Source organism: Archocentrus centrarchus, chromosome 14 (assembly GCF_007364275.1).
Source record: "Archocentrus centrarchus isolate MPI-CPG fArcCen1 chromosome 14, fArcCen1, whole genome shotgun sequence".
Classification (NCBI taxonomy): Eukaryota; Metazoa; Chordata; class Actinopteri; order Cichliformes; family Cichlidae; genus Archocentrus; species Archocentrus centrarchus.
The window spans coordinates 24,000,626-24,021,787 of NC_044359.1; the positions used below are offsets into that span (position 1 = coordinate 24,000,626).

Sequence of the window (21,162 nt, forward strand, 5' to 3'; positions counted from 1 at the left end):
ACAATTATCGTAACAAAGAGCATTCCACTTTTCTGTTTTGGCATTGAATGGAAAACAGCAAACTCTTTAATTCGCCTTCTTTCTGTGTTTCCTCACACCAGCTTACTGACAGCAAAAACAGATGCCAGAAGCCCTTCATATCTTCACATCTTTCCTTCAGCTCTCCAGATGCACCCAGGTTGAGAGTTCTGTATTTTGAAAATCATTGCAACAAAGAGGTTAAGTAAGGACAGGTAAGGAAACAAACCTGAAACAACAGAGGATTAATCAGGTGAGGTCATCCTGGCTTAGCAATAACGGTCAGTTTAACAGCAAGCCAAGGTTGGAGTTGTAATCCATGGCCTCATTCATGATGGATTAGATAATGATAAAAAAAAAAAATACTGCCTTTGGTTTTGATTAAGAATTATGGGGTTAGAAGATTAGAGGCAACCAAACGCTATTACATTGGACTGAGCCCAATCCCAGAATTAATCTGAATACCAAAAAAGAGAAAACTCATTACATGAAGAGATTAAGAAATGCTTGGTCGAATTCTCCCAGGATACACACAAGCCAGCGCACACAGTCTACAGAGAGAAATGAGAGCACAAAACCTCTGGCTCGAGCAATTTATAAGCTATTTATATCATTTATTGCTCTGTCCAGTTTGAAATGTCATTGCCTTAGCTGCTAAAATGAGGGAAGTGGGGGTCAGTTTTAAAAGTCTCGACATTATCAAGACTTGATGTTAAAGATGATCCATTAGCAATTTGTCTTAGTTTCTGTCCCCATCAAATTACTTCCTTACCAACATTTGGTTAGACATATTCTCTAGTTAACTCTAAAACTGGTCATGTTTGCAAAATAACAGGAAGTAATGAACAGATGATGCATTCAGACACAAAAGAGCACAGAGCACACAGCCAGACAGAGATGAGGGCAGGTGCATGGCAAGCCTTGAAAGATAAAAGTGCACAGTCATTGAAAATACGCAGGTTGGGTGAGAGGTGGTTATTCATTTCTTTGATCCTTAAGATAGTTCCAGAGGACAGAAACAAAACTTGATATGGGGAAGCAGGGTGGGCACTGACCACAGTGGGAATGAGGGTTGGATTTGCCAATAAATATGTTGTTATCACTTATGTTAATAAGTGCTGTGCAGGGGTATCTGTTTCATGTGTGCCAAGTGTCAAAGTCGGTATCCTACACCATGTCCTCAAGAGTAGAGTTCCAGTAGGGGTGTGTGAATAAGTTATTAATGCTGGGAGATGATAGCACAGAGACTCCGAAGAACATTTTTCATTAACATAATCCTCACCTGTCAGACGAGACATCTCTCTTATTTGAATACGAGCGGTGAATAAAGGCACACTGAATGTGCAGTCAAACAATATGAAATTTAAATGAAGCTGTCATAAGCCTTCATTCCTAAAACTGTACTTTTATGAAGAATACTAATGGGAAGCTTCTGTCCTTCCAAAATAAAAGCTTTATATTAATATTATGGTTCAGTCTACAGATTGCTGCCTAAACACACTGTAAATTATATATCTGCTGGTGGGTGTGTTGTACATTCTTGTCAAGCTTAAGATGAACTTCAGTGTAACACATCTTACTGTGTCAGGTTTTTTATTTTTTTTAAATGCTAACATCCGCTGGGATTCACTGTCAGTCCTAGAAGACACAATTTCTCCTCAGGTTGTCAGATTTGACAAATACAAGCTGAAAAAAAAGGGCTTATTGAAAAACAAGACTGTTACTCCCAGGGGAAGGAGAAAATTGTGTTTGTCTTTGACCTCCTTATAGCTTCCGGCATTATAAGATATTCTTTCTCACTTTGTCCTTCACGTCTCCCCGTATCACATTCTTCTTCTGATCCATCTACGGGATAACATCATGATCACAGGTGTTAGTAAGGAGTGTAGACACACGTGCGCATGTGTGTTAGGATTGATGTCTGAGATGCTGCTGCTGGAAGGGTATAAAACAGCAGGTGTGTTTGTGTCTTTCCTTAGAGGTCGTTATCACTTTTTGCCGGTCAGCACTGGCTCGGCAATCCTCTCTGAAGCTACTTCACTATGTGCTTACTGGCAGATAGAAACAGGCGCACGCACACACACACACACACAGCTGCCAGCCAGAAACAACAGTAAGAAATCATCCAACAGTTTAAAAAAATGCAAAAGTCTTTTTATTGTTAAAATCAGTTTTGTCATAAACGATGAGAGGAGCTATAAAGTCTACAGATTCAACTCTGCAAACGGCTTAAACCAGTGAACCACAGCCACGAGGGAACATCAATGGTTTATACGATGAGATTTCACTCTTGCAGTCATCACCTGTTTTAACATTATTAATGTTGATACAAGGCTATAGCGTTGTGAACTACATCTACGGTACAGCATTTACTGTATTACCCACACACAAGCAGTCTAGAGGTGCTGAGGAAATAACTTCACATCTGTTGGTGGCCCACGAAAAAAATCTGAGAATTGATCAAATTATCAGTCTCTGCAGTTCCATTACTTTTTAGATTGAAAGCTTAAGTGCTGGAATCGCGTCTCGCTCCCTCCCTCTTTGAAGTACGTTTGGGTTGACAGAAGATGCAGGCTGACCTTGCGCCGCCGTGAGGTCGTGACCTCCTCCGGATGCCTTTGTAACACTGCAGGGAGATACCCAAATCTTCCATCACAGCGCTAAAAGACATGCACTGCTGAAGAGATAAACAATTAAAGGCTGGAGTTAAGACACCAAATAAACCGATTTCCAGCAGATATATATTACAGTTTTAATAAACTTTGGCCACAAATTGAAAAACTGTGAATGTATCAAGATTTAAACAAAAATAAATCCTTTCCTCTGTAAATGGATTAGTTACAGTATTATTGGATGCAGCTTGCAGGAGTTTGGCTGCAGATGAATGTGTGCAGGGAACCATGACTTCAAGTCAGATGACCAGGAATGGCAAAAACTCACAGAAATTGCAAATGTATCTAAAAGAGTTGTGAAAGACTTATAAACTCTGTTGTCACATCATAAAATCCAATTACTGACACACGAGATAAAGCACAGTGTCTGCATCATATTGCAGGGAGCTATGAATTTATAGTATGGTAATTATTTGAAATTATCAAAGAGAAGGCCATCTGAAATGAAAAGCCTCAGGCTTATTTGAGTCTACAGAATAGCACAATTGTACTGAACACATTAATCTTCAATCACGATTATTTGCCTTTTATTTTGCTCGCCTGTGGAGGCCGCGTTCAATAAAACTTATTTTGGAAATTATAATTCACAGCACAAAGTCATCCAGTTTTTATCTGTTGCTCATTACAAGAATGAAGAAAACCTTCCTGTTCCATCCTTGGGCTTCAGACGTCTCGAACAAGTATGGGTTTCCCACAAATACCAGAAATACGGATCTCTGACCTGAACACCTGACAATTCATGTTTTTTGGGACTTAGAAGTAAAAACAAAACCATACCTAATTAGAGCTGAAAAAAAAAAAAGAAAAAAAATCTTTGGACATGCATACATCAAATACATTGCTCATTCTGGTATTATTTAAGTATCAGTTTTCTAAGTAGTTTATAAAATATGCATTAATTGTGTACACCTGCTCTGTGCTCTCTAATAGCAGTAAAGTCATTAATCCACTGCAGTTCATATTTGCTTTATCTAACAGAATATTGCATTGACTCTTATACTACGTTTCAGAGCAGAAAAAAAGGAACACAAGGTCAGTCCAGGGATGAAGTGAAAATTATTTTTCCTCTGCAATACCATCCATCATTTTCTCACTGAGAATTCTCTGCAGTAATATAAGTTATTAATGAAAGTACAACTTTACTTCTGGCCCTGGATTTGTGTCAAGGGACATCTTAACTCAACACACTGTTCAATCACTGTTATCCTAACCTCAGCCAACCAAACCAGTCTACTAATGAGCTTAATGAGGAGGAAATATTCAAATAAGCTTTCCTATCTTTTGATTTCCCAAAAGGCATTGGGAGTATACACAAATGTCTACTGAGACTGCCAATAGAAAGGCTACTTAACCACGAAAAAGCAAACACCAGGACAGGTGCTGCATTTTAAAGCTATGTTGAATTTTTAGTATTTTTGACTCAACATGATGAAACATTTGCAAATATCTTGAGTGCTTTCTGGAAGAAAGACTGTATTTTCAGGCTCTAATTGGTAATTTGCTCCTTAAAGATAACCAAGAGCATGCAAATAAGAAGGGGACGTGATACAGGCACGCCTGCATGACCTCTGTACAGAAACAGATTCCTAGTCTGTAAAAAGTACTGTAAACCCAGTTATTGAAATTCTAGTATTAAGTGTGGGGAGAAATGTTGTGTAACTGCATTAAACTTTGTATGAGAAAGAGAGAAAAATGCTTGAGAAACAGACAGACACTTTGCAGGTAGAAGCTGAGGATCAGAGGTTCAAGTACAGAAATTATTACTGGGTAAAGCTGAAGGTTTAAGGGTTAGATGGAATATTTTGGAAACAGTGGCAGACAGAAGGTCACCTGGTTACAAACCTATCGATTAGAGTGAGTGTGTGTTGCATATGTGCTGCCATGGCTACTCGGTGTCATCACCCAGTAGCCTGCCGCTCTCTAGATCTGTAGATAAGGAAGTGCCAGAGGAGGAGGCAGAGCCACGTCGCTGAAACTCACGGGACTGCACCCCGTAAAAGAAACAAAATGCCTGATGCAAAGAAAAAAGGGATGGAAGAGAAAACATGACAGAAAAAAAGTGACTTGAAAAAAAAAAAAGAAGAAATATTCTGATAGCACATGAAAATATGAAAACAACCACGAAAGATGGAGAAAAAAAAGGGCAAACTAAAAACAGTAATCATGCGCATGGTGTTGCTGCTCTTTCATAAAATAACACATATTTTTCTTGGAAAAGAAAATCTCTGAAATGAAGGACCAAATCATGTAAACTGATGGATAAAACAGTACTGATGACATATTTTGGGTATGCAAAAAAAAAAATAAAAAATAAAAAAATTAAAGGATACAAATAGCTCCATGGTTTAGCTGACTGACTGACATTCACTAAAGCATTTCACTGCCAGTTGCACTGTGTATGTGACAAATAAATAAATCTTGATCTCTTGATTTCTAGCTGATTCATTTGATCAAACCCAGTATTTGATGTCACACACTAATAAATCATAAATCCATCCAGTCGCTATCTAGCCAAGATGCTGGCAGCTTCTGCTAATTTTAATTTGAGTAATATTATTTGGATTGAGCAATCAATTCAAATTGCTAACCAGCAATTTGAACTTAACTTTTAACAGCTAATAGGCTAAAGCGGAACAAATCCCTCACTTCCACATCTTAAACACTTGTGATTTGAAACAATCTCCAGAAAAACTCTTTTCTTACAAAAAAAACCCAAACAATCAAACTTTAAACAGAGAGCACATTTTACAGGATGACTCTGCTCTGAGCAAAGTGTGACCTTTAATCCAGTCATTTCTCATCATCACACAGCAGTTTACAGCATCACCTCACTTACCTCCTCTATGTCAGCATTTCTGCGGGCCTTGTAGATGAACTCTCCAATAGCCACAAACACAGAGAGAACCAGACCAGCAGCCAGGACAATGAAGATACCGCCAATGTTTTCCACGCCCAAGGCACTGGCTTCCTTGTTGTCCTCTTCTGGGCAGCCATTTCCTCTCCACCATTTCTCCTTCATCATGTGCAGCTTCCCTTCCTCCTGGAGCTGAAGGATGGCAATGGTCACTTTATCCCTGTAAGGAGAACCTGGTGAGGTTAAAAAAAAAAAAAAAGTAATTACCTTTACATTTTACCTTTTTGTTTTTCTAAAGGTTGTTTTTAGAAAACAGTCCTCCAAACCTAAGCCTTACTTTTATGTGACATAAGACTCAGTCAAAACCTTCCACAGATAACAGCACCATGCAAGTGGAAAAAATACGTCACATGCAAGTCGCAGTATGTCTTGCATGTGCTTCGTCTACATTTTATTTTTATTTTTTATTCCTATGTGATACATTTCCAGGCCACATTCTGTCAAAGCTGGATTTATCCGAGTGATCCTGGTGTGAAATACCTAAGTGATGACGACTATATTCCCTCTGATTCACCAACAGGAATGATGCAGTTGGCCACAACTCCACCCACAGTCACGTAAACACGATGGCAGTCACCACGTGCAGGAGATGGATTTTGTGTGGAATTTTTAAAATTTTCCTAGTTATTTGGGATTAGAGGGAACTAATAAGTATAAAAATGAAACATTGCCTACATTTTTCTTTCTCCAGCTGCTATATTTGGAATGTATTTTTTGCATGTGGGCTCAGTCTGTCACATCCTTTGGCCCATGAGAAATGCTGCAAAAGAGTTGTGTTTAGTTTGCAAGCAGAGGAACGTTTGCCACAGGCTGCACACAAGGTTTCCCAGAATAGCCTTTTTGTCTGTACTGCACTGGGCTTTTCAGGTTGACCAGCTTTGGAAGATGTTAAGGAGACTGGACTGAGACATGGAGTACTACAGTGAACTTCTCCATTTATTTTTTACCTTGTTGGAGTTTAGATTGCAGTATACAAACTTTTGTACATTGTTATTGGGGACTTGTTTTTACAGAGTAAAATTAGTCAGCAGTCTTTTGAGCAATATGTTTTTTTTAGTATATACAGCCTATTTCACTCATCCATCCTCTTTTTAAACAGGAATCCTTACACCCTATTATCACTGTTACCTGTTACTTTCTGCATCCTCTGTCTTTACCCCTACTCCATTTGTGTATACACAACTTCCACTACATTAGAGCCTATTGATCGAGTGAGAAAAGAGGTGACTGGTCTAACTTGTTAGCTCAGCCTGGGCACAGCTGCCTCTGCCCTGAGGATTTTAACCCCTCAACTGTGTTAGCTCTTAAAGATGCCTTTAACCTAAACCTGACTATGCACCAAGTTCCCGTACTGTGAAAAAAACATCCTGCCAAACACACAAAACTACTAAAACACTAAAAGTATTTGGAGGGACTGGTCCTGATCCCCCTAGATGTTGGTTTGGAGGGTGGCATCATTGTCAGAAGCTCCTCCAAGTGTCTGATAAAATTACCTGATTTCAGATACACTTGGCAGTATTTGAAAATTGCAGGTGCTGTCCTGTCATTTCTCTTTGTTTTACAGTTCCACATTTACTTCATGATGCAAACCTTTGTGCTTTTTTTGCCGGCAGCAAAATGAAACTGAGTTTAGAGAAATAATAGGTCAACATCAAACTGGACTGGATTAGGAAGAAGGTTTAGTGCCAATTCGACTGCCTTGGGAGACTTTCTCTTTATTGGCCCTCTCTGTCATACTATGCTGCAGATGCTCTTCCATTCTGTGGCGGCCTTTATTATTTTCAACAATGCAGAATATTTTCTACAGGAGCAGCAGAGTGAAAATTAACAGGGTTGTCAGGTTGGCTTGCTGATATGAATGAAACTTGAATCTCTGGTGGAGGGGTCTAAACCAACATCACTTGCAAAACCAAACCGTTGCATCTTGATAGGAAAAGAGTAAAACAGAGAGAAATATTAAGTATTGCTTGAGTAAACATCCAATGGTCCTGACATCAAGAGCAGAGGTTGACTCGATTCCAGTTGAAATTCTCAGTCTAACAAACTGGCCTAAAGCCTCACAGCTGGCAGAGCTTTTTGATGGAAGAGCATTTGCATTTTGAGGATAAAGTGTAGCTGTTCTGCACTTGAACTCCCCCCCCCCAAAAAAAGAAAGAAAACAAAATGCTAATTCCTAATGAAATAAAATTCTCTATCTCACATTCAAAGCCTTCGTTTACAGACGTTCTATAAAAACTATCTTGCAATAACACAAAATCACCAGCAAATTTTAATAGTCCTAAGAATGCTTGAAAATGTGGAATTGTCTGTGGCTTGGTTTAATCAATACATTTATTTAACAATAAATGAGTGCAAGATTCATATAAAGGAGACTTGTGTATTGTGTATTAAATTACCCATGTGTCAGAATAATTTTTGGTCTTATTTTCAATTAAGATATATAAAAAAAATATGAAGTTACATGATATATATGATTTTTTTCTTGATTGACTTTTTTTGGAGCTTCACATTCTCTGCTAAATGACAGTGATGGTGGTAAGGCATAAACCTCTTTTTCTTTCTTCCTACCAATAGGTGTTCCCACTCCATAGCCCTTGGAATCTATAAGACCTCCAATCTGTGTGAGGTTGCAGTTTCTCTGGCTGATATACTCGATGCTGGTGGACTCCATCAGCATGGCGTAGTCTGTTGTCAGGACCCGAGTAATGCCTTCTCTGTTATTCTTAACCAATGCGGTGTTCTTCCTGCTGCTCATAAAGGCCCACATCTTCTCATAAGTGGAGATCTTTGATTTCTGAGGAGCAAAACAGGCAAAAGTTGATAAGACGTGTAGAGTGTTTGAAAATCATAGCCTATGCATGTTTGTGGCTACACAATCACAGATATCTGTACTCAACTAGATTTCAAACACTTTCATAAATACATACAAGTTTAACAAGCAAGCTGTGTGGCACTGTCTTTCAGCGGGTGTCTCAGTCGATGCTCGTGAGTGTGTGTTTCGCTTTGCTCAGTCAGAGAAAATGGGACAGCTGTGTTCTAAATCTCCTCCAGCTGATTCAATTTGTTCAAGCCATCAACACAGCCTGCTTCTTCCTATCGAGGCAGCCATAATCACTGGCTGCAATCTGGGAGGATAAAGCCGTGCATGGATCACCCCTGCTGAGCCACAGGAGGCACAGAGCGAGGGTTGCTGTGAGGCAAGGAAGTGACAGCCCACCCGAGGACACTGGTACACTAATGCATTATATAATAGGAACTTACAAATTACCGTATACTTCAACACAGACACTGACAAATTCTAGCAGAAGTAGTCTTAATATGCATTTTCTCCATTTCCCATCATGCGCTCACTTCTTGATGGATCCACATCACCAGCCATTAAATCCCATGAATCGTGTTCCTACACGCAACTGCTGCACACTTATTTTGATAGAGGTAAATTACACATTTTTAAGAGCTGAGCACCGAGGCTATGCCCACTGGCTGATGTTCATTTTGGTTCTTTTGGTACTATCATTCCTGAGCATATTGATTTTATGTATCTAAATGTAATAAAACCACATAGATTTCACAAATATGAAATGTAAAAATATAATTTTGGTAGCGTGTGCGGTGGTTAGCACTGTCACCCCACAGGGATAAAGTCCTGAATCCACCAGCCAGCTGAGATTTTTCTCTGGGTACTCTGGTTTCCTCCCACATGCCACAGACATGCTCATTAGGCTAACTGGCAATTAGGTATTTGTGAATGGTTGTCTGTCTCTCTGTGATAATCCCATGATGCACCTGTCCTGTGTGTACCCTGCCTTTTTTATTATGACAGCTGGGATAGGCTGCAGCCTGCCTGCAACCCTGAATTGGATAAGTGGAGGAAAATGGATGGATGATTCCAAATAATGGAATAAAGGATTAATAGCCTTTTGCGTGCTCCTGGTTTTACTAGAAGACAAAAGTGTTCTTGAAGAATTCAAAACCCAAATAATGTTTTGCATTTAGTGTGAAAAATCTGGCTTCTGCAGCAGCATTACCAAATATTCAGTTTATCCCTGTGGGCAACATACAGTAACTTCACAAGATCAACAGTGTGCCATAAACATAAAAGAGAGAAAAACACTTTGGTGATAACTACTGGACCTTTTTGATGCTGTGACTCTGATAAAGTCAGATTATATACCATAATACTTGATTTACTGAATTACTTATTGCATTAGATATTTTTGAAAGGCTCATATTGGAGCCTACACCAGGTTTACCTTGAAAAAGGTCATAGTGGATCCATCTCTGACTGCCCCATATTCAATCCTGGTCTGCTTCGCCAGGTCGTCGGCTGAGTCGATGGGTGCATCCATTCGTTCCACTGTGAGGAAGGCTGCCAAGTTGGCCGTATAGGACGAGATGATGATTAAAGTAAAAAACCACCAGATGCCACCAACTATACGTGTGGAGAGAGCTTTAGGCATCAACTCTGAGCCTGGAAGCATGGAAAAGGGAAACAAATGTTTTAAAATGAGCTCAGGTGGTAAAGCTTAAAGAAGGAGAGAGTGAAGAAATACATTTGAAAAAGTTATAAAAATGTTCATAATAAAGGATATATTATAACTAGAAGGGAAACATAACAGTACAGTTTAGAAGACCTGAACCTGACAAAAGAAAGCTGAATGCAAAGAAAATGAAGCAGAGCATCATCCAAAAAGTAATAACGTGCAACACTTAACGTGTAAAATAAGCAAAGTGCTTTGGCTTTTTGTTTATTTAAAAGGGAAACAGGGGAAAAATAGACTCAGGTAACTGGAGAATAGATTCACATTTAGTGTTTCAGGTTTGGATACATTTGTATTATTTTTTATTCACTTGGAGTGAAAAGAATCCCTAAATGTGCTCCTACAGAAGAAACCACAGCATCAAAAAGCTCATATGCAGAATACAGTGCATATGCAGGTTACAGTGCACAGACTGTAAAACATGCCTCAGCTTGTTGTTGATAAATGTTGAAAGGGAATCCGTGCAGCAGGAGACATAATATTAAAGGTTAATCAGCAATCTGGTTTACAGATGAGAAAATAAACCAAAATTTAAATTTGTACACATTCACGATGAGCCTCGCTTGCTTGTCTCTTCATTTTCTGCTGCCTTTTTAAAGAGCTAACAAATTACATACATAGCTGACTGATGGTTACACTTGGCTGATATTGCCAGTAAGTTTGCTGACCACTCAATCAGGCATGTCTGACTTAGCTTGCCCAAATCTCCTGCCTTTAGAGAGATCAAGTCTCTGTGATGTGCAACATAATTCTTATAACAGGGTTTGGATGCAATTCATGTGAACTGGAGCCAGAATACATGGAAGGGCATTCAAAGAAAACAGGAGGCAAATATTGATGTTTGGTATTAAACCGCTCAGAGCAGAGCATCAGTATATTCTTTACTGCTGTGCAGGGTGTTCATTTACCATAGCTCTACAGTAAGATCCCAGTACTTTCTGCTATTAGTAAAGTTTTAAACTTTAAAAAAAAAATTTTTTGTGTGTGTGTGTGTGTGTGTGTGTTCTCACCTGATAAATTTAAATCAAACATTTAACTGATGTAGTCTCTGTAACCCAGAGGGAAATATTTGTTGCTTGTTATGTTCACCAGCTTTGTGTTGTCTGTCTGCTGTTTGCTTCCAGGCACATCGTGTACCAAGAGCAATATCAAATCTATCTGAGCTGAGAAAAAAAAAACACCTAAAAAGCACCAAAATCCAGTAAAGATGTCAATTAGAAAATCAAAAAAATTAGTTGAAAAAAAAAAAAAAACACTACAAAATTTTAGGTCAGTAAGCACTGACTAAGCAATCCCTGGATTTGAAAAACCAAGCCGCTGTAGAACTGACAAAAACCACAGTTCCTCAAACGCCGCTTAAGGTTGTTTCCAAAGTGAGTAAATGCCTATAGAGCCCCAAATTAAAATACCCAATTTTATAGCAGAAATAATGCATATCTATTGTGTGGTGCAAAAATCAGTTCTGAGCTCTATAGATAAGTTACCCATTTTTAGAACTACACGGAGGGTACATTTTTGTGTATATGAAAGAGTTAATTTTCAGCCTGTTTTTCATTAGCCATAAATGATCACCCACAGTACTGTATATCACTGAATTGATTTCTGCATCCAAGAGCATGCAAGGGTCAGGCTCAGTACAGATATCCATGTGGCCTCCAATTTGTTGTAACTGCAGGGCCTTGTCTGCAACACACTAACAGTATAAAAAGCATAATAAGAATGACTTGTTGGCATATTCATAAAGTACGCATTTGCAGCTCTGTGCTTGCGTGTCTGCAAGCGAGTATAATCCCATCCTTATAGAGTGAAGTCTGGACTTTAGGCATTAAAATAAGCAGTTGTTTTCCTGAGCTCCCGCTTTTTTAAGGCACGCACATGTTTGTAAATGCACATGGTTTGCCATGTGTCAGAACAGGAACCCGTTCTAGTATGACCGTCGAAGACACCATCCGTACCAGAGCATTTTGTTAATCTGATGGACTTTCTAGAACCAGTAACAATTTGATCTGTTGATAATATAAAGGTAACAGCTCACTTTGCCGCATGAGTGCTCCAACTCCAAACCAAAAACTGTTGAGTAAAGTGAAATTGTTCTGAATTAGAGTCGAGGACGGGTTGCACGGGTGTGGGTTGTACCACTCGTAAGGAGTAAACCTGCAAGACAGTAACAGGAAGAAAGGAATAAGAAAAGAAGCGTAGAACAAATGTTGTGAAGATAATCATAAATCAGTCATGCAGTTCACATTAAAGCAGGTGTCCATTAGTGCTTCATTGCAATCTGCACTTTTGCAAAATGCAAAACACGTATTTGGATTCTCACATTATTTTCACTTACAGGTTGCAAGGTGCAACCAGCTGGCAGGTTTTTTACATACTACCCGAGAAAAAGGTGGAGAGTTTGCAATTACTCCCAGCTACTTAACAACCACAATCAAATCCACTCCGGCAGCTGGCGGCTAAAAGCACATTTTCTGTTATTTCCGAGTACAAGAAATTTGCTAAAATACAATCGCGCCAAACATCACAGATGATTTGTGATTCTTGTCATGTGAGTGTGTCAGAGCAGACCTGCTCACTATTGATTGTTCAAAAAAGCTCAGTGGTGGCATCCTATAGTAACCAAAGAGACGGTGGCAAAGCTGAGCTGGGGGATGTGGACAGTTCATTACACATCAACTCATTCCCCCGAGCATCAGTACATCCTCTCACCTGGCAATCACAAAGAGGACACAGCTGACCCCTGTGCAGGCCAGCAGCACATACATCCAGATGTCCGGAGAGAGAGGATTAAGAAAGGAAAATACGCCTGGATTGGTGCCGTTAGGTTTCCGGTACAAGATGCTAATTCCTAAGGTCATGAAGGGCTTGGAGAAGTCAATAACTTTCTCTCTGACATAGGTGATGGTCAAGGGAGCCACAGCAAGGTCTGCAACCTAACAAAAACAAAAGACAGTGTGAGACACTGCAGGTGAAATGAGTATCCGTATCCAAATGCTAAATAAACCTCATTAAAAGACTTTCTTTACTTGAGACAAAAAATCTCAAAGCAATGTAATGTTTTTTTTATGTGTAAGAATAAGATTCATTTATAGCTTATGACTGTGGCCAAATTGTTTTTTGCTAGAAGCCTTGTTTATATAGCCAGAGGGAGCATCAATTTTTATCAAACACATAAACTTCTACTGGTCTTTAAACATGGCTTTGCGAATCTGTGAATTCAACTGTGGAAAACTTTTACTTGTTTATTTGCCAATTAATTTGAAGGCTTTGATGTTTAACTAGTAACTCACATGGTCGATCAGCTCCCGGACCATCCCGTTCCACTCTCCTTTGTCATTCTGGGCTCCATATTTCCCATCAGCCACCAGTCTGACTTCATATGTAAAACCCAAGATGTTTGAGAGCTCCTTTAAGAGGTCCAGACAGTAGCCTTCATAACGATCATTCCCAACCAGCTCCTTGTCTGACTTTTTCAACATCACATAAGGATTTTCCTGTATAAAAAAAACCAGATTGTGCATTTTTTATTTTCACAGTATATTCCTTATTCAGATGGTGCTTTTTAGTATCATAAAGGGAGCTGGATTTGTAATTTTAGCCTGAAGACCCTTGGATGAGCATGTGTATTATTTTTATTTTATTAACTGGATTAATAAAGAATCGACTTTGCTCTGTGCTGACAAAAACTACAGAAAACTGTGAAGCTGCTTTTCAGTTGAGTAACATCTCCTAAACACCACTCTCTTTCTTTGTATCCTTCTGCCTTCTCATTGTATTCCCATCTATTGTTCCCCCTAGCTACATTATATATCTCATATGTACTTCCCTCTTTCTCCCTATGCTGTCCTCTGTTTAACCTTCCTCCTCACCAGTATTGTGGTGACAATGAGAGTCCTGTTAGCCAGAGAGTCTGTCACATTGTTATTCTTGTCTCGCCTGGACTCCTCCGTCAGGTTCATCCCCCTGTACGAGTTCCACACAGCAATCTGGAAAGGCAAACAGGGCTTCAGAATTATTGAACCACATTTACTGCTTTGATCAAACACAGGATGTTACATTTGACATCTTCTTGTGGAGTCACTCTGTAAGACTGACAAAACTGCAGTGTATAGATCTCTGTTTCTGATTAAGCTTTGAAGAATGCTGTGTTTTTATGATTAGGGATCGGTGCCACCTGTGTAGGAAATAAGTGGATTGATTACTCCGTTTATCTCAGAAAAAAAAAAGAAAGAAGTTGATATATTCTCAACATTTTAATAAGAAAGTAGAACCTGCTCTGACACACTGCATATTAATCATATTTTCTGATTCGTCGAACAGAAAAATGAAAAAGAAGTATAAAGGTTAAAAGACTTGACACTTGGCTCCTTTTCCACCTTCTGCTCCATTCACTATTCTACACCGATTCCCTTTGCTCAGCTTTGCTCTGATGATTCTGGGCAAAGTGCTGAAAACTTAATTTTATGTACAGTGAATATGAAAATGAAGAGGCGGTTGGCTCCAAACAGATTGTGGGCATCAGGTAAAAGTCTCCGGTTATTCAGTATGGCTACTGATCATGCAGTGCAGCTTGAAACAGAGTTCATTTTCACAACAATTGTGAATACAGCAGTTTCATTATGACAGCTTATTGCATTGAAATGGATCTGTTAGTGTTCATATTAAAGTAATATACAGTACTGTGCAAAAGCCGTGAGCCACCACTCATTTCCTTATACTTTGCTTCCAAGGAGCCAGACTTTCTTGTATTTTTTTTATAGTTCTCCAGGCCATATATTAACATGGTGTGCTGAGCATTCTTAAAAAATCCAAGAAAACCAGACAAGTGGAGGACAAAAGAGGGGGCAGTCCTCCAAATTATCTAAAACACGCAATTGAACATTATGAGTCATGTACTGCCCTCCCCAGAGCCCAGACCTCAACATTACTGAAGCAGTGTGGGATCATCCTGACAGAGAGCAGAACAAAAGGCAGCCAACATCCAAAGAAGAGCTTTGAATGTCCTTCAAGAAGCCTGGAGAACAATTCCTGAAGACTGCTTAAAGAAATGACAAGAAAGCTGCCTCAGAGAGTTCAGACTGTGCTGAAGAATAAAGGTGGTCACACCAAATGCTTATTTTCAACTTGTTAGAAATGTAAAACCTCTGATTTTGCTTTATTTCCATTTATGTTTTCACATGTTTCGATATATATATAATATAAAGGAATGTGATATAGCTCAAGACTTTTGCACAGTACAAAATATTTATGTTACTCAAATACTTGAGATACCTGAAATAAATGCTACTGGCAGCACTCAGTTTAAATATATAAATATACAATACAGAACAGTCAAACTGTAGTGCAAACCTGTTACAGTATCATACAATAAATGTTCTTTTATTTTTGTGCATATTATCACTTTAGGAAAGAGCTGAATGAGCTGATTAGCAATTTAACAAAAATTTCTATTTTAATAATTGAATTTAACAATTAAAAAATAAACATGATTCATCCCTGATGTTCTATTTTCAATTATTGGGATTTGATTTATTTATTTATTTATTTTTTGCAAATTTGGTATTTTAATTAAATTATGAAAATTATTAAATGAAAAGACATCTGAGGACACTACATTAGGCTTTGGGAAATTATTTTCTTATTTTGTTAAATTTCTGACAAATTTTCTATTAATTCAAAAAAAATATACAGTACCAGTCAAAAGCTTGGACACACTTAGCTACACTTAGCCAATGGTTGAGTGGTACTGTATATCACAATAATCAATAATCAAACAATAAAACACATTTTAGTTAGCTCTGCTTAAATATATAAGGGAGAAATGGAAAGTACACCAGCAGTCACAGTATGAATAAAGAAGGGCAGAAAGGGAGAGGAGGAACAGAGGACAGCATGGTGTTACTCCTACTGTTACAGTAGCTATGAATGAGACTGTCTGACTCATCAGACCAGGCGGTATAATCCAGACAGTTATCAGATTAGAACAGACGTCTGGCAGCTGGATTTTTTTTAACCTTTCAAATCCCCTCACTGTTCAAGAGCCAAACAAAGGTTACGATAGCCATGGAATGAAGTTAAGGTCATTAAATTATTAGGCTCTACTGTTCACAGAAACTGAAGCAAATGGCAGATAAGCTTTTCTCCTCCGGCGCATCATTTTGTGAACAAAATAATGCATTTTAGTGTTTTTATTCAGAAACAATGGCCTACTCGTTCATTCGCTGCCTAAGAGGAAGAGGAGTAGTGAATGCATCAGTACCTCTTATTAAACTCAGCTCTACAGAAGGTACAGTCTCATTTTTACAATTTATTTTTCAGGAAATGGCTGGGTGGGATTACCTATTCCAAAAGATGAAATGCTTTTCACTCGTCATTACACTCTGTCTTATTCTGTTAACCAAGTCAGACTGATGAAAAATGTGCTCACTTATAACCTCGCTAAAAGCATTCTATATCTCCACTGAGTTACTTTTGCAAGGGACCACTCTGTGAAGGAGTCCATAAATCTGTCTTATCTCTGGACACTGCAGATGAGGAACATTGTGAATGGAGATGGACTTAATTAATTGCATTGTCCTCAATCTCAAAGATAATTTGTCAGAGTGAGAATATTGAAGATGTGGAGGGCATTCTGGTCTCAAATTGTTTGGTCTCACATCTCGCATTACATGCCGCCGAACAGAGCTGCTTTTGGAGAAATCATCCTCTATAAAATATTAGCGGTGTCATTACACAAATTGAAGTTTAGGTAATAAAGTAATCTCACCAAGTGAATGAAACTAATCCTAAAAATATAACCTAGGACATCAGTACCACATGCAGCCATCATCTTTAAAACCCCTAAGTCATGGATTTACTGTGTATAGCCTTGCAATTTTATCGTGTGCACCAGAGGAGTTCACAAGAACTAAGTGCGCTATAAAAACTGACATGAATTCTCTCTCATATGCTGAGAGGAAAATGTTATCTGTGAATCCTACTGCTCATCCTCATCCAGAACCAAATCAGACCGGAAAACCGTTACCACGGAGCAGAAACTTGCTAAGCCAGGCCAAGAAAGCTGGGGGGGGGGGGGGGGGGGGGGGGGGGGGGGGGGGGGGGGGGGATTATTTTCAGGGAAGGCAACAACTTTAAAAGAAAATACTTTTTTCTCAAGAGACTTTCACTTTGTTTAGTCTCATCATCCTCTTCAGAATGTATTTAACACTCCAGTGCCCAAGAACTAACACAACTGCAACAGACTGATAATTCATTTTTCATGACCATAAAGCCCGGCAATTTATGTGATGTGCTTACCATATAGTGGCATTTCCTCTGAGGGGAGGCTTTTGAGGACTAAAAGTACTGAATGGAATCACAATTAATGCATAAATCGCTGCTTTTGCACCTTGACAGTTCCTGCCTGCCTACATACCTGTTTGACAACTGAGACAGACGCAGAGGGGATAAATGAATTCAACATTTGTTCTTCAACTCATCAAAGCATTGTTTTTACATAATTGCTGTTAAAATTGAACTTAATTTAAACTAGAAAGGAATCTGGATGAAGTTATGAAGTTGATTTGGTATATAATTAGTGCACTGGAGTGTGTTCTAATGTGTGTACTTGTGCATTTTTGTGCCAATCAAAGGCCAGCAAAGGAAATTACTCCTTTTGTAGATTTAAGTTTAGTTTTAAACTTGAGATGAACTGTTGTCTACTTTGCTTACTGGATTCTTCTTGGCACAATTAAATCTGCAGCTAGGTACATAAGTATTTGGACTATGGCACTTTTTTTTTACACCGCCGCAGTGAATTGTAAATCAAACTGTCAAGATGTGTTTGGACTGCAGACTTTCAGCTTCAATTCGAGACGTGTAACAAAAGTATTGCATTAGCTGTTTAGGAATTACAGCCATCTTTATACATAGTTCACCATTTTCAGAGGCTCTTAAAGTCAGTGCAAATAAACTATTTAATGAACAGATTTATGACCAGTTGGTCCCTCACTTCATGATAAATAAATCAAATAAAAGATCTGGAGTTGATTCAAAGTGTTGAACTTGTATTTGGTAGCTGGTCAGTGGAACTCTAAATATGAAGTCCAAAGATATATTGATGCAAGTGCAGGGGGCCAGTAATTTGGTTGAAAGATCATTGCAGATGTAGCAAAAACTTTAGGACTGGCCAAATTAATAACCTGGTACATTCTTGAAAAGAAGGAATGAACTGCTCAGCTCAGCAACACCAAAAGGCCTTAAAGACCACAGAAAACTACTAAAGTGGGTGATCACAGAACTCTTTCCTTGATTAAGAAAAACCCTTTCACAACATCTAACCAAATACCAGAACGATGGGAATAGAAAGGTATGGAGAAGAAGAGAAACAGTTCATTAACCAAAGCACGTCACATCACCTGTCAAACACAGTGGAGTCAGTGTTATGCCATGGGCATCTATGGCTGCCAGTCAAACCGGACCACTTAGTGTTTATTGATGATGTCACTGCTGATGGAAGCAGCAGGATGAACTGTGAGGTGTACAGGGCTCTACTCTCTGCTCAGATTCAGCCAAATGCTGCAAAACTGATCGGACAGCGCTTCACAGTGCAAACAGATAATGATCCAAAGCAAAGTGCAAAAGCAACACAGGAGAAACAAGAGTTTCTCAAAGCAAAGAAACTGCATGTTCTTCAATGGCCAAGTCAGCCACCTGATCTCAACCTAACAGAGCATGCTTTTCGGTTACTAAAGACAAAACTGAAGGCAAACAGACCCACAAACAAGTCCTAGCACAGCATCTCAAGGGAGGAAACTCAGCATTTGGTGATGTTCATGTGTTCCAAACTCTGGCTCTCTCACCCTTTTATCCTCTCTCTCTCTCTCTCTCTGCTTTCTTCTCTTTCCCCTCACCCCCAACCAGCTGTGGTGTATGGCTGCCGCTCTCTGAGTCTGATTCTGCTGAAGGTTTCTTCCTGTCAAAGGGGAGTTTTTTCCTTCCCACTGTCACCAAGTGCTTGCTCATAGGGGTTGTGTGATTGTTGGTATTTCTTTATTTTTTTTAAATTGTAGGGTCTTTACCCTAGAATATAAAGCTCCTTGAGGCAACTGTTGTTGTGAATTGGTGCTATAAAATTGGTGTGGTTTGGTGTTGGTTTGTTAAATAAATATTTATCTGGTTCAAAAGTCATGTACACAGTGTCCAGCTGAGTAGACATGTTTGTAACTCTATGTTGTTTTTTCATGCCTAAAAAGGAATGAAAACTTGACTGAGGTTCTCATGATTCATGTATGAAAGGGTTAAATTGATAGATTATGTATAAAAATGGCTATAATTCCTAAATGCTTAATTCAATACTTTTGGTAAACCCCCAGAATTAAATCTTAAAGTCTGCACTTCAGTCACATCTTGAATGTGTGATTTTAAAATCCTCTTTAGCGATGTTCAGATGTTTCACTGTCCAAATACATGTGGACCTAACTGCATCCAGTCTGCATGATTTCTGTTCAAGTACATATGAAGGCAATCTAATGGCAAAGCAAATTATAGCTTAGTAGCTGACAGACAGCTATTTTTATATATTTGCTTAAGTGTTTCCTGCCATTAGAAATGTGAAATTGCAGAACTTACTTCTCAATCCGAATGGCAGTACAGCTATATCCATTTAAACAAAGTAATTTTATATATTTTTTTGAAAAGTGTCAGAGCAATGCCTGTACCCAAACAGGGGAAAAACTGAAATGTCAAACACATGGCATTGCTGCACACAAAATCAGTGAAGAGAGACAAAGTTGACAAGGCAGGGAGCAGCAAGGTGCACGGCATATAGAGTGAGAGCAGGGCAAACAAGAAGAGGGGGGGGCAAACAACAAAGGCTTCCACCAAACAAGGTACTGGCACAAACCTTGATCCACCTTTTCGTGAGGCGACTTCCGCCCTCCACAATACCCTTTAGGAATTGTGATGAGAGCACAGACAGTGTGGAAATTAATAATCAGCAACTGCATTATTAATATTCGTGAGTGGACAGTCTTAAACAACAAGTGTGTTTTAAAAGGATGTGAATACAGAAAACTGAATCACTAACCGTCTCTCTCGCTTTCTCTCATATACACAAACACAAACACATGCCCTAATGGAATGAAGCAGCCAGTGTGAAAGCTGCATGAGAGTGGTGTAATTGGCTGTTCCAGGCCTCTGTGCTCACCCTGGCAATGCCGTCCTCTTTGAGGCTGATGATGTCCAAATCAAAGTCTCTCCTCAGGCCATCTGTCTTATTAAGAACAATGTGCCCTGTCAGTCCATCCCACTGTGCCTACAAAAAGGGAGAGACAGAGACAGAGAATTGGGAGACCATCTGAGTTCCTTGTCTATCCAGACCTTTAGAGTTTGAAGCTCTAGAAGAGACCGCCAGGAGGAGATGTGAAGCGGATCCAGGCGGTGAGAAGAAGCTTGAAGACTTGCTGGATCACGTCAGGCCAATGCTGGAAGATACCTACAGGTTTTTCTAATATGTATTCTCAATATGCATGAAAGCCTACGTTCCAGATAGCAGTAGAAATTATATTTGCATCCATATTCAGACTGTTTGTGTAGCAGGAATATTCAAATAGTTAATGGAAAAATATGTACAGATGCACATATGTTGGGTTCATAATAACACATACTCTTAAATAAAGAATGTTCAAAAAAAAAAAAAAATAGTTAATGGAATTCAACATTTTATTTTCTTGCTTAATCAGTAAGCATTAAAACCTTTTCCTTACTTGCTGCCTTTGCTTCATTTTCTTGGATGATTCCCTAAATTTTACACATATGATTTTTTTGTTTGGTTTGTTTGTTTGTCCTGAACATTGAGAACATGCGATAGAGATACACCTGCTAAGCAGTTGTTTGCACCCTAAGGTTCATATTTTGCTTCTCTTTTTTTTTTTTTTTTAAAGAGAAAAGGAGCAAATACAAACCCTACAGCTAAAACACATCAAAAACACATCTACAAATGTTAATAGACTGTTGCTTTTTATTTCACAAACATTAA

The 21,162-nt window shown here is 38.9% G+C and overlaps 1 protein-coding gene across 4 annotated transcripts in view; it reads right to left on the reverse strand.

The window, feature by feature from the left end:
• Nucleotides 1–2,150: 2,150 nt before the first annotated feature.
• grik1a (glutamate receptor, ionotropic, kainate 1a) overlaps nt 2,151–21,162 on the reverse strand; it is a 37,792-nt gene continuing 18,780 nt past the window's right edge. Inside the window, exons 8-18 of one of the 4 annotated variants that reach the window (XM_030745940.1) lie at nt 20,332–20,439; nt 20,029–20,073; nt 14,015–14,131; nt 13,436–13,639; nt 12,855–13,078; nt 12,181–12,299; nt 9,858–10,075; nt 8,173–8,398; nt 5,527–5,777; nt 4,533–4,701; nt 2,151–2,692 (exon numbers count right to left, since the gene is read on the reverse strand). In XM_030745940.1, the coding sequence (XP_030601800.1) occupies nt 4,576–4,701; nt 5,527–5,777; nt 8,173–8,398; nt 9,858–10,075; nt 12,181–12,299; nt 12,855–13,078; nt 13,436–13,639; nt 14,015–14,131; nt 20,029–20,073; nt 20,332–20,439 (1,638 nt within the window). In that variant the 3' untranslated portion in view covers nt 2,151–2,692; nt 4,533–4,575. Of the gene's footprint in view, nt 2,696–4,532; nt 4,702–5,526; nt 5,778–8,172; nt 8,399–9,857; nt 10,076–12,180; nt 12,300–12,854; nt 13,079–13,435; nt 13,640–14,014; nt 14,132–20,028; nt 20,074–20,331; nt 20,440–21,162 lie in introns of all 4 variants that reach the window. The other 3 variants (XM_030745941.1, XM_030745942.1, XM_030745943.1) reach the window with 3 other exon arrangements.